This window comes from Salvia splendens, chromosome 5, assembly GCF_004379255.2.
Source record: "Salvia splendens isolate huo1 chromosome 5, SspV2, whole genome shotgun sequence".
Classification (NCBI taxonomy): domain Eukaryota; kingdom Viridiplantae; phylum Streptophyta; class Magnoliopsida; order Lamiales; family Lamiaceae; genus Salvia; species Salvia splendens.
In genome coordinates, this window is record NC_056036.1 from 17,603,856 (window position 1) to 17,623,489 (window position 19,634).

Here is a 19,634-nt window from a genome sequence, read left to right on the forward strand (position 1 = left end):
ACTCGTCGAAGATGTCGGCCGTTTGCCCAGTAGCGAGTTGTCGGATGGCACACGTACACTTCTGCAACGGTGTGATACTTTGCCGGCCGGCTGCATCTGGACCTGTTTGGAATAATTCAACACGTGCGGACAATGTGTTGACAATTCGCATGAACAAGCGCTTTGACATGCGAAAACGGCGCCTGAAGTAATCTGCCGGAAACCGCGGCTGGTCGGCAAAGTAGTCGGCAACGAGCCTTTCGTGGGCTCCCTCCCTGTCACGATGAATGTAGCGCCGATTTGATCTGGTTCGTTGAGGAGGAGGAGCGGGGGTATTCGCCGCAACATATGCTTCATAAGCGGCATGATGTTGTTCGAAGTATTCTTGTTCTTCGCGTTCCGCTTCCGCCATAATATTGGTGAAATCCATTTGAGGTTTTGAATGAGGGATGAATGTGTTGATAGTTTGTATGAGAATTAAGAATGAGAGATGAATGGGAGATGAATTGATGTGATAAATGGATGATGAATGTGTGTATTTATAGATGACTTTGGGGAAAAAAAATAAAAAAAAATCAAAGAAATTCAGAAAAAACGGGAAAAAAACGGCCATATTTTTGGGATTTGGAATTTTTTTTTCTAATCATTTTATATAATTTAAAAACTATTTTTAAAATAAAAAAAATAATTCAAAGGCAACGACTATGCCGTTGCTCAATCATAAGCCGCCACGTCGCCTGCTCGCTGGCACGGCGCTGCTCGATGCATCGAGCAGCGCCGTGGCGGCGATCCTCGTCCTCGCCGCTGGCACAGACGGCGGCCTTCACTCCCACCACCGTTGTGGATGCTCTTACTTTCAACATCAATGAAAATAGATAATTTGAGTTTTCAGAATATTATTTATATTTTATTTTAAAAAATATATATATTACATATATTTTATTCATAATTATATTTATATTTCACAATAAATTTTATAATTTTAAAAATATATAAAATATATTTTATACTATTAAATTTATATTTTACGGTATATACCTTAATTTACAGTACATACCGAACTTCGGTATGAAGCGGTATACAACGGTATATGAAAATTCATACCGTTACCTTATCGAAATATTTCGGTAAGGTATTATACCGTACCGAAAATCACGGTATACCAAAAGTTCGGTATTTTCGATATTTTTTCGGTAAGATAAGGCAAGTATTTCGGTATTTTCCCCCAGCCCTACTCCTACTACCATATTCTTAGCAAATTTAAGTTTCTAACTCGGATCTTTAACCTAAAATAATAAATGATCTTACCAATTTCAGATGGTTTGATTTTCACCCAAAATAATGTAAAAAGAACTTTTACCTCCACCATTTACTCCTCAATTTCACCGCTATTTCTTCCCTGCAATTCAATTCAATACAATCACAGCGCTGACAGCCCGGAAAGTTGTGAGAATTTTGTTTTACGTATAAGAATTCAGCTATGCGAAAAGTAGGATGTTAGTTGGGTGGTAGTAGTAGCTTGGCTTGGCTTGGCTTGGCTTGGCTTAGCTTAGCTAACAATTTAAAAGACCAGAAGAAGATGGTTTCAAGAGGCATAGCATGTGTCGACTGCCTCTTAAAATGCGAGAGATCTCACGGCGCGCTCGGAGGATTTTTTCCTGTCGATCGTTTCTTCAAAATCATGTTCGGCAACAACTGCTCTCATTTTTTGGTACTAAAACCAAAACCCCTCTCTCTCACTTACTACTCCACTGTCTTCCTTCTCCTTCTCACTCTGTTTTTGTTTTCTGGCAATTTTGTGATATTTTTTAATGTTAGGGTTTGTGCTCTCTGTCAAATCATTATGCTTAAATAAATATGTTGTGCTGCACTTCAGTTCAATGTGTATTTTCCGCCCTTGATTGCAGTCTCGACTCCTTTATCACCTCTATAAATAATTATAATGAATTTGATAGGATTGTAAACTATTAACGTTATGAATAATTCAATCAGCTGTGGATCTTGTCATTTTTTATGCTTTATTCACACGGTCACACCAAAACCCGTAGAAATAGCAAGGATCACACAAAAAAATGGGCGGGCATTTTAAATTCCAGAAACCAATAAAGAACTCCAAAAACATAATTTTGAGGGCCATTTGCACCGGGCAAATTCTTGGGTGTAAATTAATTTGGATGTTTTGACTTTTTTTTGCCCCAAGGCAAATTTTAGGTGTATTCTGTTGTTTTACACTAGCTTCCCTTTTTATACTGCCCATATGGGCTTTATTATCTTTTGAATGTTAGCTTTTTGTTGAAATGAGCAATAAAATTTCCAACACTTTTGCAGTGCTTGCCTCCGGGGTCTGCAAAATTAATGAAACACTTGACTAATCTGGAAACTCAAATTGAGGATGTAAGTGGGCAGCGATGGTCTGTAACAATGTCTCTCGTTAATGGTTCTCTTGCATTCGAAAGGGGCTGGGAAAAGTTTTTTGTAGACCATGGACTCAAAGTAGGAGAATTAGTGACATTTCAGTACATAGAGGGAAGCCATTTTACTGTTCGAATTTTTGGAACAAGTGGCCGTGAGAGAACAAACTTTGATAGACAGTGCAAAAAGCATAGGAGAGACCATGGAATAGCTTCAGAAGATGAATTAATCCTGGCCCCTAGAGATGAATTTCGGAACTGCAAACCGAAGATTGAGGTTGAAAATGATGCCTTGGGGGTCTCAAAACTTGTTCCCATACCTGAGGACATTGTTGATCCAATCTGTATGATTAACAAAAATGATTGGTATCATGAAGAACGTAGGATTTCCTTATATGACTTGAGCTTTGAGATAGAAAACAGAACATCTGATGCAAGCAAGTGTGAGGGAGGTGCAATCACAATGTTAGACCCTCTTGCTGAAACTGAACAGCATTATGCCAACTTAGATAATGCATCAGGCCCAGAATTATCCATTTCTTGTAATCGGGTTCTGAAACTGACCAACCCAGCTGGAGGTGACGAGGTGGAGAAGACTAAGACAACTGCAGAGGATGCTCAAGTGGTTGTGACCAAGAGAGAAATTTCAGATGAGATTAGAAAGAAAATGGATGACACTCAAGTGGCTCCTCTTTCACATGAGGAAGGTATCCATTCTGGTGATGGTTTAACAACCAAGTTCTGTGAGAATCTTTCTGATAACAGTGAAATGAAGAAGTGCGTTTCGGATAATGTTTGTAGTTTCCAAGATGGTAGGGAAACTTGTTCTGTGACTCAGTTCATTCTGTTTTTTAACATCTTAATATGCAACTAATGTCTTATTATGTTCTTCATTAACCAGTGATATCTGTTGCAGTAGACAAACTGGAACCCGTTAAAGTATATCCTTCCACGGGGAGTACTAAGATTGTCGAAAGGGAGGTAAAAAGCATATTTTGCAACTCCAGTTCAAATGTCAAAGATCCATTAGGTTTGTCCTCTGGCTCGCTCTAGAGAAATGAAGTGTCTTATTTTAAGAAGAGATGTTGCATTTGTTGGTTTAATAATGGTATATAGGACTGCATGCTATTAAGGACTAAATTGTGTTGTTTATATATTTGCATATATGTTCTATGTGGGTGCTTTGAAGCAAGTTTTCAAGAACACATCTATGTCAAACCCATTAACTGTCTGTATGTTTTGTTCATGAGATGCAGGAGAGGAACCATCTGCTATGTGGAACCAACCCCAGATGAGTATTCCACCGATAGTAAAAGTTGAACCTGATCTGCCATATGAAACAGGCCAATTGGATACTACCAATCCGATTTCAATCTGTCCATTTTCAGCCTAGATAGAAAGCCAACCATACCTGGTACTTTGTTTATGTTACCCTTTCTTTTTTTTTGATTGATTGCAGATTGCTAATCGTATCTCATATGAACTCATCGATGACTTGGCCCCATGGCTTCTCCCCAACTTGCTTCTTATCCTTACTGCTAAATATGATTGATAGAAAATAGTAAAAGATGCACATACTGGTCTTATCAATATTTCTTCATTTGCAACCTGCATATTACTCCATATTCTTAAAAGGTACTCCCTCCGTCCCAACTAAGATGACACTTTTCTTTTTAGTTTACCCCAAATAAGATGATACATTTCTATCTTTGGTAACTTTCTATCTCCAATTAATGCATGCAACCACCTTTTCTCTCTCTAATTAAACATAACCAACAATTCCTAAATCCCATAGTCCCATACCGAATAAGAAATGTGTTGGGATGGTGATGATTGCAGATCTCTTTCCTGATTACAGGTTTGGTATATATATATATATAGTTATAATTATATCTTGTGGTGTTTTCTTTTGTGAACTGCATTTAACTCCCTTGGTATTGTTGTAGTCTAACATACACATTGCATACCTGTATCTGTCATGAGGGAGTCAGTCCACATTGCTGAAACTTCATATTTTAGCATTGAAATTTGGCTTTGTACAAAAAACAAAAATCTGCATATCCATTCCTACTCAAGTGAAGTAAATATAGTCTTTTGTTGTGGAAGGGTGCATGCACAGTCCATCCTATTCAAGCTAAATTTATGTTTGGCATATTCAATTAACTCTCTGCTGTGTTTGATGTAGGAGGTGCCAGTAAAGATTGTATTAGCTCAAACAAGGAGATTGAGAATGATTAAACCCCAGAGAATGAAAGCTCCGATGATTATATATCTGAGAGGCTCGGTTGGAGGGCTATGGCCAGTTGTCTACCGTGAATATGTTGGTGGCGGAGCATTGACTGCTAACTGGACTGAATTCTGCAAGCGAAACAGCATTAAGCCTGGAGACAAATGCAGGTTTCAAGTTGAAGAGAATATTACATATGCCGTTTTCAGAGTCATTGTTACTCATGGATCTGATTAATTTCCCTCACTAGCTATGCAGAGTTTGTTGTGCAGCTAACATTAGATGAAGCTATGATTATTTTAAATTGCGATTTCCTACTACTACTATTGGACCATTTTTAATACTACTACTATTGTTTTAGCCGAGTGATATATTTGGCCCATTTGGTGGCCCAACACTTAAAAGGCCCAATACATGTTCCGCGTCTTCTCGGCTGCTCCGTTAGCCGCTCATTAGGATTTGGGTCCTTTTGATGTGTGCGAAAGTGATTATTTTATCGCACTATCTCTCTCTCACCCTCATTCGAGACATTCACTTTCTCACACTTTATTCGGCCAAATTCCAAGAAACTACCTCCTGAGAGGTAGTATCCGTCGTTTGTTCCCGCAAAAAAAAAGTTTCCAGAGAGGGGAAAGACACGTGAGCTTATCGCATGTTTACTTATAGACGCATCTTCCTCTCGCGTCTCTAAAAAGAAATACGCATTCTGCTATCGCGTCTCTAAACATACACGCATCAGGCTGATACGTGTCTCCCTTGGATACAAAAATCAGTCCAGGCTGCTTCTCTGCCTCTCACAGAACGCGAAAACTGATTCTGCTTCGTCGCCCCATTCATCCCAACCAGCAAAATCGAACTCTAATCCGACATTTAGCTGCTCTCATTCCAATTTGATGTGTTGTTAGGTAACTTTCTACCCTTAGTTTCGATTATTATTGGTATATTTTAGTTGGGTATAAGATTTAGGGTTCATGGTTTTAAATTTTTTTGTTGAATTTGGTTGAATTTAGAGTATATGATGTTTTGTCGTACTTATTTTGCAGGTTTGATGGTGTTTGTGAGTTTATATTGGGATGGGAAAATTATTCAGCTCCTAGGTTTGGGCGTTGCTTATGATCCCCTCGTGCAAAATCATTTATTATATTGAATGAAAAGATATCTTATTATCAACTAGTTTCAATGATATGTGTAAAAATTGGAATTGATTTGGATGCACATACGATTGATTTAACATGGAGGCATCCTGTGGTTTTTAGTGGAGTGGTGAATTATATAGCTACACCTGTGGATGATAATTTGTTGGAGTATATGTTTGCTGAAAATCCACGTCCAATTGAACTTTTTATTGAATATACTCTTGTGACTACTGCGTTGCAATTTGAACAACCTATCACTCAGCATGATGTTGGAACGTCTAGGAGAGATGATTATCATAGTTTTGATTTTGGGACATCTAGGAGGGATGATGAATATCATAGCTTTGAATTCAACACATTTGGGAGGGAGGTTGATGAACAACTAGATGTACCAAATGTGACATGTGATGGTTATGATGGTTCAGATGGTTCTGATAATTGTGATGGTTCAGATGGTTCTGATAATTGTGCTGGTTTAGATGGTTCTGATTGTGATGGTTCCGATGGTTCTCAACCAAGTGATCTTGATTATAGTGCAGAATCATGTGAAGATTCTACAGACGACGAGACACTTGAAATGATGGTTGAGAATTATGTACAACCATCTGTTCGTGGGGAGCAACCTGTTCCCGACTATGTGGCTGAAGGGTTACCATTTTTTCGATCATTACCATGTGAAGGCAGCAGATGTTACGTGTCAGAAGACCATGGAGTGGGTGAAGAAGATATGTGGTATTGGGATGAGGATAATCCGAGACATATAGATGTGAGAACGAAATTTGATAGCAAATTGCAGTTGAAAACTGCTGTGACATTATGGCATGTGGGAACAGGTCGGATGTATGAGGTTATGGATAGTAAATCAAGAAGATGGCATGCAGTTTGTAGGGACCCATTTGGTCTGAAAAGAAAAGGCAAGGACCTCGGGCAACGATACCCATGTAATTGGGAGGTTAAAGCAACGTTTAAGAAACGTGATGGTAGCTGGTCTATCAACTCATGGGTTGATCGTCATTGTTGTATGGGAGATCACGATCCAAGTGAACATGTTAATCTTACATCATCCATGATTGCTCTCTGTATTCGAAGTCAAATTGAAAACGATGTTGAATTCAAGCCTTCTGCGGTACGTACATATATCAAAGATAAATTTCACATGAAAATCAGCTACAAGAAAGCATGGTATGCTCGCAGAAAAGCTATTGAGCTTGTATATGGTGGGTGGGAGGGATCATTCAGACAACTCCCCAGCTACCTGACTGAGTTGCAAAGTCAAAATCCTGGGACAACTCCCCAACTAGCAAAGCCGGTCTTATCAGTTGATGGGACTCACCTGCGTGGAAGACTGAAAGGTAAACTACTTGCTGCAGTAGGTTATGATAGAAATAAGAACTGTTTGCCTGTTGCTTTTGCTATTGTTGATGAAGAAATAAATGAGAGTTGGAATTGGTTTTTGAATCTTGTCAAAGTGCATATTATAAAGCATGAGCAGGAAGCATGCATAATATCTGACAGACATCAAGGCATTATAAATGCCATGCAGTCTGATGTGTGGAAAGAGGTACCAGTTGGTTATCATCGATACTGCTTAGTTCACGTTAGATCGAATGTGTTACAAAGACACAAAGGCCCTGGAGTGAAGAAATGGGTATGGATAATGGGTGAAGTAATTGAAGAGCGGAGATATTGGACTGCTAGGCATGAATTAGAAAAGGTGAGTCCAGAAGCTTTGAGGTACCTCGAAACCACCATAGATAGATCGCAGTGGACTATGACACATGATGAATTTCGTCGATGGGGTGAGACATCTACTAACATGACCGAGTGTTATAACAATGTGTTGTTATCTACGAGGGAACTCCCAATTAGAGCTATCATTGATATTGCATTCTGGCGGACCATCAACTGGTTTGTTAACCGAACGACTCTAGCCAAACAATGTCAGACGCCTTTGACACCGTGGGCTTGGGAGTTATTTCAGAAGAATGACCGTCGAGGGAGACGTCATCATGTTAGGACTACAAGCATAGCATGTGGAACCTATGAGGTGCTAACCTATCACAGAGGTCCGGGTAGAGGCCATAATATCCATGTTGTAGATTATCGTGAAAAGAGATGCTCATGTGGAAAGTGGCAGACCTGGAGAATGCCTTGCTCTCACGCTGTTGCGGTGCTGAGAGAACGTAGTGATGACATCTTTAGTCATGTTGATTCCCGATACCATACAGATGTTTGGATTCACCAGTACGCTGGTATGTTATTTAGATACTTCTTATTCTTACATTTATTATCATGTCTTACGATTGTAATTTTATGCAGCTGCGTTCCGTCCATTGAGACACCAAGATTATTGGTATGAACCTGAATGGACGTTGGAATGTTCACCAGCACGGCTACTTCCTCGTTCACGTGGGCTATACAATAGAAGCAGGATACAAAACCAAATGGATGAGCGTGAAGAAGATGCGCCAAGAACTCCTCCTCGATGCTGCCTTTGTGGAGAGACCGACCACAATAGAAGAAAGTGTACTTTAGGACGTGTTGTGTAGTCATATTATATTTACGAACAGTATGTTAGATTTTCTAACCATATTTAAGACTGAAATTACATTCTTAAGTAATATTGTTACGTAAAAAATCATCTTGTTACGAAAAAAATTCGACAGAGTTTACCTTATTTATTGATCAATCCACCTGTAATAAATAGACAATACATCTCATGATAACTGGCTACTTTAATGACGATGGTGTATATTTACTCCGGCCTTTTCCTCTGTTGTCACGGCTAGACCTTCTACGTGGGAACATGCCCATAATTGTCTGAGACAAACTTGGCCTGGAGCGTTCCTTGTCGGGACGGGACGTGTGTGCACTACTGCTAGGGCGATCAAGTTGTACACTACTCCTGGGATGGTCAATATGTTCTCTCCTCGTGGGGCGCTCTATGTAGGCACTACTTCTGGGACGCTCCAATTGTGCAGAACTCTCAAGAGCATCATCAGCATCGTCGTCGTCATCATCATCATCAGCAGCATCATCATCATCATCATCAGCAGCATCATCATTTGTTGGAGAGTGCACGATATGGACATCTGAGAAGAATGAATCATGTGTAGTAGGCTGCCATGGTAGCCCAACTCTATCAAAGGGAGTCACCCAACTAGACTGTGGCGCGTCTGACCTAGTAGGAAACCAACTAGAGGGATCTGATGCTGGTGGATTTTGCATTTCGAGCTCAGCAGCAAAATTGTCGATGAATGTATCCAAATCTATGTTGTCATCTGAATTAATATTTTCTCCATTTGCTGCTTGTGATGACCCTGGCATGTCTTGGGACATTCTGAACTGCCGTGAATAACCGTGTCCGCCTGTTCGGACACCTCTTTGACCAATACCGCGAGCTCTTCGGACAAACCCCCGGGGACATATCCACATCAGTGCGCTGTGTGGAAGGTATGACCGTGCGTTCACTCTCACCGCAATCGGTAAGGCAGTTAAGAACAAGATTGTTAATCTCATGCAACAATCCTACAACGTCTTCTGGATCAAAACCGCGCGACAATTGAAATACACGGGCCAATGTCTCACACTGTAACAAATAAAACATGAATAGTTAATAACATAAATACTTTAATAATGAAACAACAACAATAAAAATACAATACTTACTTGGAGTGTTGATGATGATGCAACAGTGTTCATCCCTACTTCTGGAAGCCTACCCGACAGTGTGATATATGTGATAGTTATTTTAAAATACCACTCCATGTATAATCGAGTTCTAGTCACCTGCACGTGGTCTTCAAGAGGCTTCATGTAATGATTAGACACGAACTCCGACCTTCTCTCCCAATGTTGAATGTAAGCCTTGTTCTGCATAGCCCAGTTCGTCTTAGCTTTTCCACGACGATTTGTTTTGAAATGAGTTTCATTGAAACCCCAATCACGCAATTCCGGAATGCACGGAGTGCCTCCAAATTGTCTCACAACGCGCTCAGGCTCATGTGCTTCGACAATAGCCCAACAAACCATGTACGTCACAGATCTCCAACTGTTGTTTATCTCGAGGCAGGAGTCTGGCAATTGACGGTCCACATATGGCATCCAAATAAACTACAATAACAAGTTTACATTAAACTATTACACAAATTTATATCATATTACACAAATATATATCAAAACATTATTCATTATACCTGGCTATTTTGGAGTAATGATAACTGTTCACGATAATGTCGAACAGAATGTTTGGGGGCCTTGTTTATCATATATGAGCCAGTCCACCTACAATGAGATAAGTTTCCAATTTAATATGTTGTCATTAAATACACAAAAGAGAGAAAACAACAAACTTACATTAATGCACATGGAGTGTTGTTTGTATGTATACGCGCCATCACAAAATCAGGTCTCAAAGTGGGCATCCTCTCCCACACCCACAGCTGTAGGAGTACGGTCGGACCTCCAATGTCTATCCTTTTGCCCATGGACGCCTCACAAAGATTATGATATAATGTAGCAAGTGCAGCACTCGCCCAACTAATCATAGAGGCAGCCTCTACATCTCGAAGTTAGGTCAACCACATCAGAGGTATCTTACACCCTGATCCGTCGGGTAATATCAACCCTCCCAATAGCACAAGCACAATCATACGTGCCCGTTGAATGTAGGCCTCATCTTCCAGACCATCTTCTAACGGTTCAATCGACATCCTATGTATTAGAGCCGATGCCAAGATACCGTTTTCCTTCATCTCGCTTTGAAGGGGATAGAAGCCCAACAGTTCATCACATAAACTCTTCCACCCAGATTCACAATACCCATTTCTTGTAAAGGGTACTCCATCTACACGTAGAGCCCATAATAAAAAACCCACCAAAACCAAATCTGCAGACATAATCAATCACGCGTCTGTGATGATTATCTATTTCCCAAAAAATGGCCATCAAAGCGCCGAATATTGAAAGGAGTTGTTTCCTCGCCTGCCCACGCCAAATTCATCACAAATTCATCCCAATTTCAACAACAAATTCATCACAAATTTCAACACCAAATTCATCCCAATTTCAACACTAAATTCATCCCAACATGTCTTTCATCACAATTCAACACCAATTTCAACAACAAATTCATCACAAATTTCAACACCAAATTCAACCCAATTTCAACACCAAATTCATCCCAACATGTCTTTCATCACAATTCAACACCAAATTCATCACAAATTCATCGCAACACCAAACATTCGAAACCAATTTCAATATTTCAACAAAAATTCGACACCAATTTCAATATTTTAACAAACATTCGCCACCAATTTCAATAATTCAACAAAAATTGGACACCAATTTCAATAATTGACTAATTCAATAATTCAACCAAAAATTTCAAATCATGAACCCAAAATCTATAATAACCAACTAAAATCGAAATTAAGGGTAAAATCTTACCTAACAACACTTAAAAGAGGAATGGGAGCAACTATATGTCGGATTCACTTCGATTTTCATCGGCTAGATGACGATTTCGCAGCTTATCACCATGCAGAGAGGGGGAGCGCTGGGAGTGAGGAAGAGGGCAGAAACTGGGAGTGAGGAAGAGGGCAGAAGCCTCGTAATTTCATTCATTCAAACACGCATCAGCTTATCGCGTGTATAAATTCAAACACGCATGAGCAAATCGCGTGTTTAATTAAAACACGCATGAGCGTAAATATGGATACACGCGAGAGTGTCATGCGTCTTTCCTATTACTGGAAATGTTTTTTTTCCGGGTACAAATGGCGTATAACTTCTCCCTATGACGTACTTTCGTGGAATTTGGCCCACTTTATTCAGGGTTTTCCACATCATTCTCTTCTCTTGCGCTCTTTGTGAGTCTTCTCCAATCATCTTTTATGGACGTTCTGCTTCTTCCTCTTTTTTCTGTGAGTAGTGTCAACAATGCTCTTAGCAGTTATAACTTCCTAGGTTGCCCATTAAGCTCATATTGGTAATGGTTGAAACTCCTTGGGGGTTCTGACCTTGATAGGTTGAAGAGTCAATTTGTTTGGAGAGTTTCTGGCCGATTGCTTAGTTAGTGTTCCTTTGTGGTTCGCACCAAGATCTAAGGTTTGGAGTTTAGTGTTGGAGTTCAGTGGTTCTATCCCTTGATATCTTCATTAAAAATGTGTGCATTGTGGCATGCATGCATGTATTTGTGGGATATTATAAACTTTTACTATTTATTTTTGTTTTGTTATATTGTGGACTATATGTTCCATATTTAATACTATTTTACTAGGATACGTTTTGTTCAGTGAGTTGCTCTGTGGAGTGTGAACTTAATCAGACGTATTTTTTTTATTTATATTTTTTATGAACCAACTGTACGTTGCAACACATGGTGCAATGAAATTCGGTCAATCATTCAAACAAAATAGATGAATCTATTATTAGAAAATGAAATTGAAATCATTAAATCTGTCAATTAAATGGGCTGACCGACCGGATATTGTTAATGTTACCTGATTTTCAATTTCAAACATTTCCTCATTTTTGGATCTGTCCGCCAATCCTTCCTTCCTTCTTCCTCCTCACATTAACTGTCTCTCTCATCATAAAACCAATTTGCCAGAGTCTTCTCAGCTATGCAGCAACCTTCGACTCCACACCTAATTCAAATACTATTCATTTAATCCACATACTTACCTAACAACACATGGCCACCTCGGCCTTCAAATCAACCACCAACCGAGCTTCAATCGGCGCCTCCACTTCCCAGGATTCCGCCCACCGCTCTCTCCGCCGCCCCACCGCGCCGGACCCGGACTACATAAAAAACGTGCCCAGGGGGAAATTCGTCAACACCACCAGGGGCACCACCACGGCGCCGTTCCCCGATATCAGCTTCGACGATCTCGCGCTCGACTTCTTCTCTTCCTCGTCGAAGACTGAGAGCGACGGAGGAGGGCGATTTGGGGAGATTGGGCGGTGGGCGAGCGATACGGCGTCGTCGAGGAGAAGGGGGAGGTCTGTGTCGAGGAGCCGAGGCGACGGTGTTTCGATTAGCTCCGCCGCGTCCGACGCGAGTTCGCGGCGGAGGAGGTCCGTATCGGTGGCTAGGAACCGTGGGAATGATGCTCCTGCAACGGATAAGGACGATGCGGGAACGCGGCGGCGGAGGTCGTTATCGGTGGCGAGGGGTATTGGGAAGGCTGTTCCTACCGGGGACAAGGATTCCGATGCGGGGACGCGGCGGCGCAGGTCGTTGTCGGTGGCGAGGTATCAGATTAGCGACTCCGAGGTGTGGCTGCTTTCTTCTTTAGTACGTTTAAATGCAAATACTGATTTTTTTGGCATGTGAAAGTAAAAAATGTTGTCGTCCACAAAAATATGCGATGTGGTTAAATATGATCATTGAATGTTTCTAATTTTGTAAAATAAATTAGTACTAGTAGTTATCTTTAATGATATATTTGATGAGCTAAAGGTGAAAGGGTTATTTGCATGTAGTTTTATTCGTTTATCTAACGGTTTGTGTGCTACTTGATTATAAGATGTGATTCGTGCTGCACCGTTTATAGCATGGCTTCATAGCATATTTGAATTGTCATATTGAGCAAAAGATATTTTAGCGCAATGGAACAAACCTTATGATCTTGATTCTGTAATGAGTTCATTAACACCAATGTTGAACTATCTATTGTATCAGTGTCTATGTTCGTTTTTTTCTCTGTGTTTTCCTTATGATTCTATATTTGCTGATCTCAGGCCTAAAACATCTAAGGCCCTAGTTGACTTCTTAGTTGTTCTGACTGTGTATGTGTTGATCTTTTACAAGCCAAAAACTGATTGATAGGTTGGCTGTTAGGTCCTCCACTAAGAGTGGGGTAGCACTACAGTGAGGGAAGTTTGGAGGTTTTTAAAAGTGAGGAAGTTGTTAATGTAGCACACATGTGGATGGAGAGTTAGGTAGCTCCATAGTGGAAGGCCTTATAGCCCTATTTCCAATTTTTATGTGAATGCGGGGGCTTGTACAAGGGAAGGTGCACGTAATAATGTAGAATTAAAGTCTACTCTATACTAGTATTGTATAGGATCTAAGGGTAGGAGCGACATGTGCGGTTATTTATTAACTGCTACATACATTTGATTTACAGAGTGATTCAAGCAATCGTGCTACTATGATAGCTCCTAATGGTGGGAATACTCGTTTACCGCTGGCATCGAAAACCACATCTTCAAGCTACCACCGGCTAGGAAGATCTAGAAGTCAGATAGATCTCTCCCTGATACCTGATGGTTACTCTGTAAGATCTGTCTTTCTTGCCCAGTAATAGCATTTTGTTGTTGTTTTTCATGTATGATACAAGTAATAATCTTGATGGCATTTTGCATGTTTTTAGAAATTTTAAATGCCAATGTCCACCACAATAGTACTTGTTAAAGGCACAACTGCACAAGGTAGAGGTGGTTTAAGCCTCAGTGAGTGTGCGTTTAGTTATTAGGCTATATTCTCAAAAAAAGTATATAATAAATTCAAAATACTCTGTGATGCCTTTACGTCTGAACTTCTCAGAGCCAGTCTTCTGCCTTAACTGATGATGAATCAAAGGATACTCATTTTGGGAGAAATGGATTTGAGAAGATAATCCGAGCAGTTCATGCTCCGAAGAAGGTTAATTTACACTTTTTTTTTCACACACTCACACAGTCTCTCTCTCTCTCTCTCTAATCCCAGCTCTTGTGTAGTATAAATTATGTATTACTGAGGTCGCAGTCTGTAGAAATTCCTTATCCTTATTCATTCTTCTGTGCAAAGGCTGACCATCCGTCTGAGGAAGTTGCAAACGGTGAATTATATGAAGCAATGCGGAAAGAACTAAGATATGCTGTTCAAGAAATCCGAACTGAACTAAATCAAGTTGATTGAAACAAACTAGTTTTCTCAAACTTTGTTCTTTCTAGTTTTAGTACCCAGTGTTGTTTTATCTATTGAACTATTTGGTCTCTGCACAGGCAATGGGAAGAAATCAGACAGCTGCAGTTAGTAATGAGTCTAATGACTGCTCGCTATCAGAAAATTCCAAGACTCGTCAGGATTCCTTCACTATCAGAGAGAAATATGCTCACAAATTGGAGCAGGTACTCTTCTGCTTTAGTTATCTTTGTTAGATAATTGATTAAAACTTGGGACTAGGCATAAGCTGTGTCTCTGGTTAGCATCAATTTTAATCTAGTGTGTTGACTGGGGCATTAGTATATGTGGTATCATAAGATCAAATTGGTAGTAGATTATGACTTGCTTGTTGCGCACGGCCTGCAAGACCTGGTGATTGTTGACCTGGCATTGAAATAAATGTTATTATTAAGGCTTATTGTGTTTGTGTCGGACACAATAAAAAATGATCAAGTATCATCTTGTCAAATTTTGTGTCAACTAGTTAAACAAGAAAAGGATTAATAGGTACAGAATACGCCTTTAACTAATAATAGCCTGATAGTGACATGATAATATATATAAAAACATCATATTTTTATTTATTGTTATTTTAGAAGTTCAAACCTTTTATATTCTTTAATATTTTCATTTTGTGTTGCGTTGGCACAAACTAAGATGAATTCATGAATTGCCAGTTCTTCCCACAAGGCGCGAGTTATTCTGTTTCCATAGTGAAGTCTAATGTGGGCACCATTACTGTTCGCCTGGTTGGTTGATCAGTGGCATGTAGTTTCATACTATCAATCATATATGCAAAATAAATTTTACACCGTGATTAGAAATTTCATAATAAAACAAACTATATAATGAGCAGTTTCCTAATTTAACCCAATTTAATGAGCATATAATGTTTCAATGGGCCAGTGGACATGTGTTGAAGTATACTATGTTAGGGGAGTATGTACTTTCTAATATAGTATGAATCCCCATGGATATTTTCTGTCAGTCTTGTGATATGGAATCGTCTTTTGTACATTGTAGTTGGAAAAGCGAAAAAAGAATCTTCTTACTGAAATGTTGCTTGAGGAGCAATGTGGTGTAGAGGTCTCTGAAACTTATGAAGAACTTCCTAATTCAAGAGCTTCAGCTGTGACAGAGAAGCTGCCACAAGCCAGAAAGGTTTTAATCAAAGTTTTAATGTCAACCTAGAAGCGATATAATACAGTATAATCTCATATCACTGACATTTTGTTTGGTGTTCTAAAGAGAAGCAGTGATAGAAGTGGAATGTCAGAAAGACTGATTAAGGATGCAGAAAGGTACTTTGAGGACTTCATCTCCAATATTGAAGATACGGATTTATCATCATTTGATGGGGAAAGAAGCGACGGAAGCTCAACTTTACGAGGTCTGGTGAAGGGAAGAGAATTTAGGATAGGAGAGGCCGAAACTTGTAGCACACCAGCAGGATCTACTTCTCGCCCTGGTGAAATGGATGGTGTTATTTTGCCCTGGTTGCAGTGGGAGACGAGCCATGATGGTTCACCAGGTGGGAAGACCAAGGTACAAACTCCTATGACTCCACGAACTGTACAGAGGGACTCCGTAAAGGTTAGCTTATTACTCTCATTTCTAATACTCCATTTTCTACGGGTATTCTGCATCTTGTATTCTAAGAAGATTTGAACCAGTTTTCATCTGACATTTAAACTTCAATCCACATAAAATTGTACAAATCTGCTCCACTAGCCGACTCATTAAAGGTGTGCAGTATAAAATCTGTCACTGCAATGTTCTCAGATACATAAACGATCCCTTCGACATTGGATATTAACAGTGCCAGTTGATTATTTGCATTGCACGATACATTATCCTGAAAATTTAAGACATGCCTGTCTATAAACTTTGATTGATTTGGAGCATATATCCCTCCTTTATATGGAATCACACCTTCTCGCACCTTGGTGGAAACTGGAAATCATCGTAGATTCTGATGAAAATCGGTGTTTGATTCAGGACTCGGGCCAATTGCACGATGCAAGTAGCTATTCCATGAGCAGTCATGATAGTTGGAGCCCAGGCCTTGTTCATAGTTCTCCAATGGATAAAAGAGAAGAGGTATATCCAACAAAAACTGGCAATATTTGTGTGTCCAAATTTGACATGGATGAGTACCTTAATCTTCAGAGTGATGAGGAAACATTGTGTCAAATGTATAGAGAGCGGAACAGAATTGGTTTGGGTGGTTTATTGCTGTGTACTGGGGTACCTTAATAAATTATTTCTGTACCCAAATAGCATCTCAAGAATTTGGATTATGAATACATTTCTTTTACAATTTATTTCGTAAATGATTAGTACAAAATTTGTAACTATGATATCTCTCTCCTTCATTCATAAGCTATTGTTAACTATAGAATAACCTAATACAAATGTCAGACAGCTTAGTAGCTGTGTGTAGATATTTAGATAGTAAAATCAATTAGTTCAAACATTTGGGCACTTTGTAGCAGTTGCCAATTCCTCTGTTAAAAGAAAATACATCATAAAATAGGATTAGTAGTCCCTTCCAAATGATTACAGCTAAAACCAGTGTTGTTAGGGTCGCGGGTCGGTCCGGGGCGATGAGGCTGGACCCCGGGTCGCGGGGCGATGGGGCGAGGGACCCACGAATCGGGGCGCAAAATTATTTATTATTTATATATTAGTAATAATAATGATTAAAGATAATTCACTATAATATAAATAGTATATTTACATAACAGGTAAAAAATATTTTTAAAGTTCAATTTTGACATTGGGTAGAAAAGAATTATTGGAGGAATTATAATCAATTTACTTATTATAATATTTAATTAATGGATTTTATAATAGAGTCATTTTGGAAAAAGATGAAAGATTGGAAAAAATAATAAATTATTATTTTATTTCTCTTCATTTAAATAAACATAATTGTTATTTTAAATCTCTTCATTTAATTCATAAAACAAATTATCAAATAAACATATAATTATTATTTTATTTCTCTTCATTTAATTCATAAAATAAAATTAGGTAAAATGAAAAGCTCCATAAATAGAGATTGTAATGTTCTAAAGATTACTAAATTAGCTTTATATAAACCTAAAATTAAATTATAAATATAAGGAATTAATAAAAATATGTTACTTATATAAATAATAACAATAGAAATAAACAATAATTGATGGGGTAACAATAGAAATAAACAATAATTGATGGAGTACAAAGTAATTTCATTTCCCAATGTAGTCACTATCTATCTCTCTCTCCCCTCCCCTCACATCCCTCTTCTTTTTTCTCTGTAAAAGCAAAAAAATTGCAGCCAACCGCGAACCAGGGCGGACGGCAACAGGTAAGCCCCCGATCCGTCTCTCGCTCCAGCCGCCCCGACCGCCCAGAGCGCGCCCCGACGGCGCCCCACGTATCTCGCTCGGCTCACCCATGTTGGGGCGAAGCCGGGCTCGATCATGGCGACCCGCGCCCCGAGCGCGCCCCGGGCGCGTTTTTGACAACACTGGCTAAAACATATGCGACAAAAAAAAAAAACAAACAGAAAACTGGAATATAGTATTTACATACATTCTTGCTATTGTCCCTAAAACTACAAACTGGAAATGACAATAATAAGGAGAAAAAAAATACAATGAAAAAATGCCTTGCATTCGATACCGGAGACCAACAGAAAAAGTAGGCATCAAATCTTACCATGCAACCCGGTCCACATTCCGATTCTGGGCTTGCTTCGTCTATAAAGCTCTGTAACTGCTCGTCTGGACCGGCTCTAAACATCTCCAGGTCCTCCATGAACTGGCTAGTTTCATTAATATCGATGGTCTTCTCCATCTGTCAGGAACGCGTTAAAGTGGGCAATAGGATGACTCAAGTACGTATGTTCCGAGCCATTATAAGGGAAACTCTTATTCTACCTGCTGCAGAGCTTGGCGTGCAGCTGCAACTTCTGCTTCGGCCTTTCTCCTTAGCCTCTTCCGCAGCTTTGGCCTCTGCTGCTTTCTCTGATCAAAATATGAAGAGACAGGGTGATGCTTCCTAGTATAATGTAATTGGATAAAGCTGCACGGTACAGCTTTTCAGGGGAGACTTGCCTATCTGGTGGAGCACTCTCCCCTAAAATGTTACAGCTTGTCGGTGAGATTATGCTGCGCTTAATAGCTCGCACTCTTCATTAGTTATCACTGCTTACCCTCTTGACGACAATAAGGCTCATCGGATGACACTGGGAACTCCTCAGCATTCCCTTCCAATACATCTGCATATACAAGAATATATTAAAAACTCAGAATGCAAAACAGAAAAATCATCTGAAACTTCTAAGATCTGACCTCCATCATTTTGACCATGCAAGTCTAATGTCATCCGATGCATTATTCACATATTCACATAAATGCATTAGACCTCGATCTAATGCATCTATGTGAATATGTGTTCTTATTTTGAGTCTATTTTTCTCTTGTCGTCTTCTTTTACTTTCTTGAAATGAGTAAACCATGCATGAAATTTGCCTTATCTTTTTCTTTTCTTTTTCTTTATACTTGGGGACAAGTATGTTTTAAGTGTGAGCAGTTTGATAAGACCTATTTCATGCATCGGTTTAGGGGTAAAAAATACACTATTTGATTGGTTTATCGCGCAAAAGCAAATGTTAATTGTGCAGGAATGCCGCTTGACCAAGGCAACTGGACCAAATTGATCAAGCAAGAACAACAGGTGAAAAAGGCCAAAAAAATCGGGGGAGTTGATCAAGGGAGTAATCAAGCAGTTAAGGAGGGGACCACTGGCTTCCAGAGGAAGGACACGTGAGGCTAATGAGCTGGATGGTGCGCATCATTCTGTTAGCAAGGACGACGTTCTAGAAGAGGACACGTGCTGATACATGAGACGCAAGGACGGAGCTGAGTCATCAATCTGTTATTGAAAAG

The 19,634-nt window shown here is 39.5% G+C and overlaps 3 protein-coding genes across 8 annotated transcripts; 2 read left to right on the plus strand and 1 right to left on the minus strand.

Annotated features, from left to right (window-relative positions):
• Positions 1-1,193: 1,193 nt before the first annotated feature.
• Positions 1,194-4,977, plus strand: LOC121805403. 3 transcript variants are annotated; one of them, XM_042205245.1, is made up of 5 exons: positions 1,194-1,690; positions 2,308-3,202; positions 3,310-3,420; positions 3,647-3,804; positions 4,576-4,977. In XM_042205245.1, exons 1-4 carry the CDS (start codon positions 1,559-1,561, stop codon positions 3,781-3,783), a joined length of 1,275 nt encoding a protein of 424 aa, XP_042061179.1. In that variant the 5' UTR covers positions 1,194-1,558; the 3' UTR covers positions 3,784-3,804; positions 4,576-4,977. The 3 variants fall into 3 exon arrangements, with proteins under 3 accessions (XP_042061179.1, XP_042061178.1, XP_042061177.1); XM_042205244.1 differs by having other exon boundaries at positions 1,196-1,690; positions 3,307-3,420; XM_042205243.1 differs by having other exon boundaries at positions 1,197-1,690; positions 3,292-3,420.
• Positions 4,978-8,836: 3,859 nt separating this feature from the next.
• On the minus strand, positions 8,837-10,286 carry LOC121803515 (serine/threonine-protein phosphatase 7 long form homolog). Its single transcript, XM_042203157.1, has 4 exons — positions 10,110-10,286; positions 9,950-10,037; positions 9,423-9,866; positions 8,837-9,342 (listed from the first exon to the last, which is right to left on the minus strand). Exons 1-4 carry the CDS (start codon positions 10,238-10,240, stop codon positions 9,040-9,042), a joined length of 966 nt encoding a protein of 321 aa, XP_042059091.1. The 5' UTR covers positions 10,241-10,286; the 3' UTR covers positions 8,837-9,039.
• A 1,954-nt stretch (positions 10,287-12,240) lies between these two features.
• Positions 12,241-17,051, plus strand: LOC121802789. Of its 4 annotated transcripts, none has more exons than XM_042202490.1 (8): positions 12,241-13,059; positions 13,895-14,044; positions 14,314-14,412; positions 14,557-14,658; positions 14,754-14,879; positions 15,718-15,855; positions 15,943-16,287; positions 16,693-17,051. In XM_042202490.1, exons 1-8 carry the CDS (start codon positions 12,454-12,456, stop codon positions 16,948-16,950), a joined length of 1,824 nt encoding a protein of 607 aa, XP_042058424.1. In that variant the 5' UTR covers positions 12,241-12,453; the 3' UTR covers positions 16,951-17,051. The 4 variants fall into 4 exon arrangements, with proteins under 4 accessions (XP_042058424.1, XP_042058425.1, XP_042058426.1 ...); XM_042202491.1 differs by having other exon boundaries at positions 12,241-13,038; XM_042202492.1 differs by lacking the exon at positions 14,557-14,658.
• Positions 17,052-19,634: the final 2,583 nt, after the last annotated feature.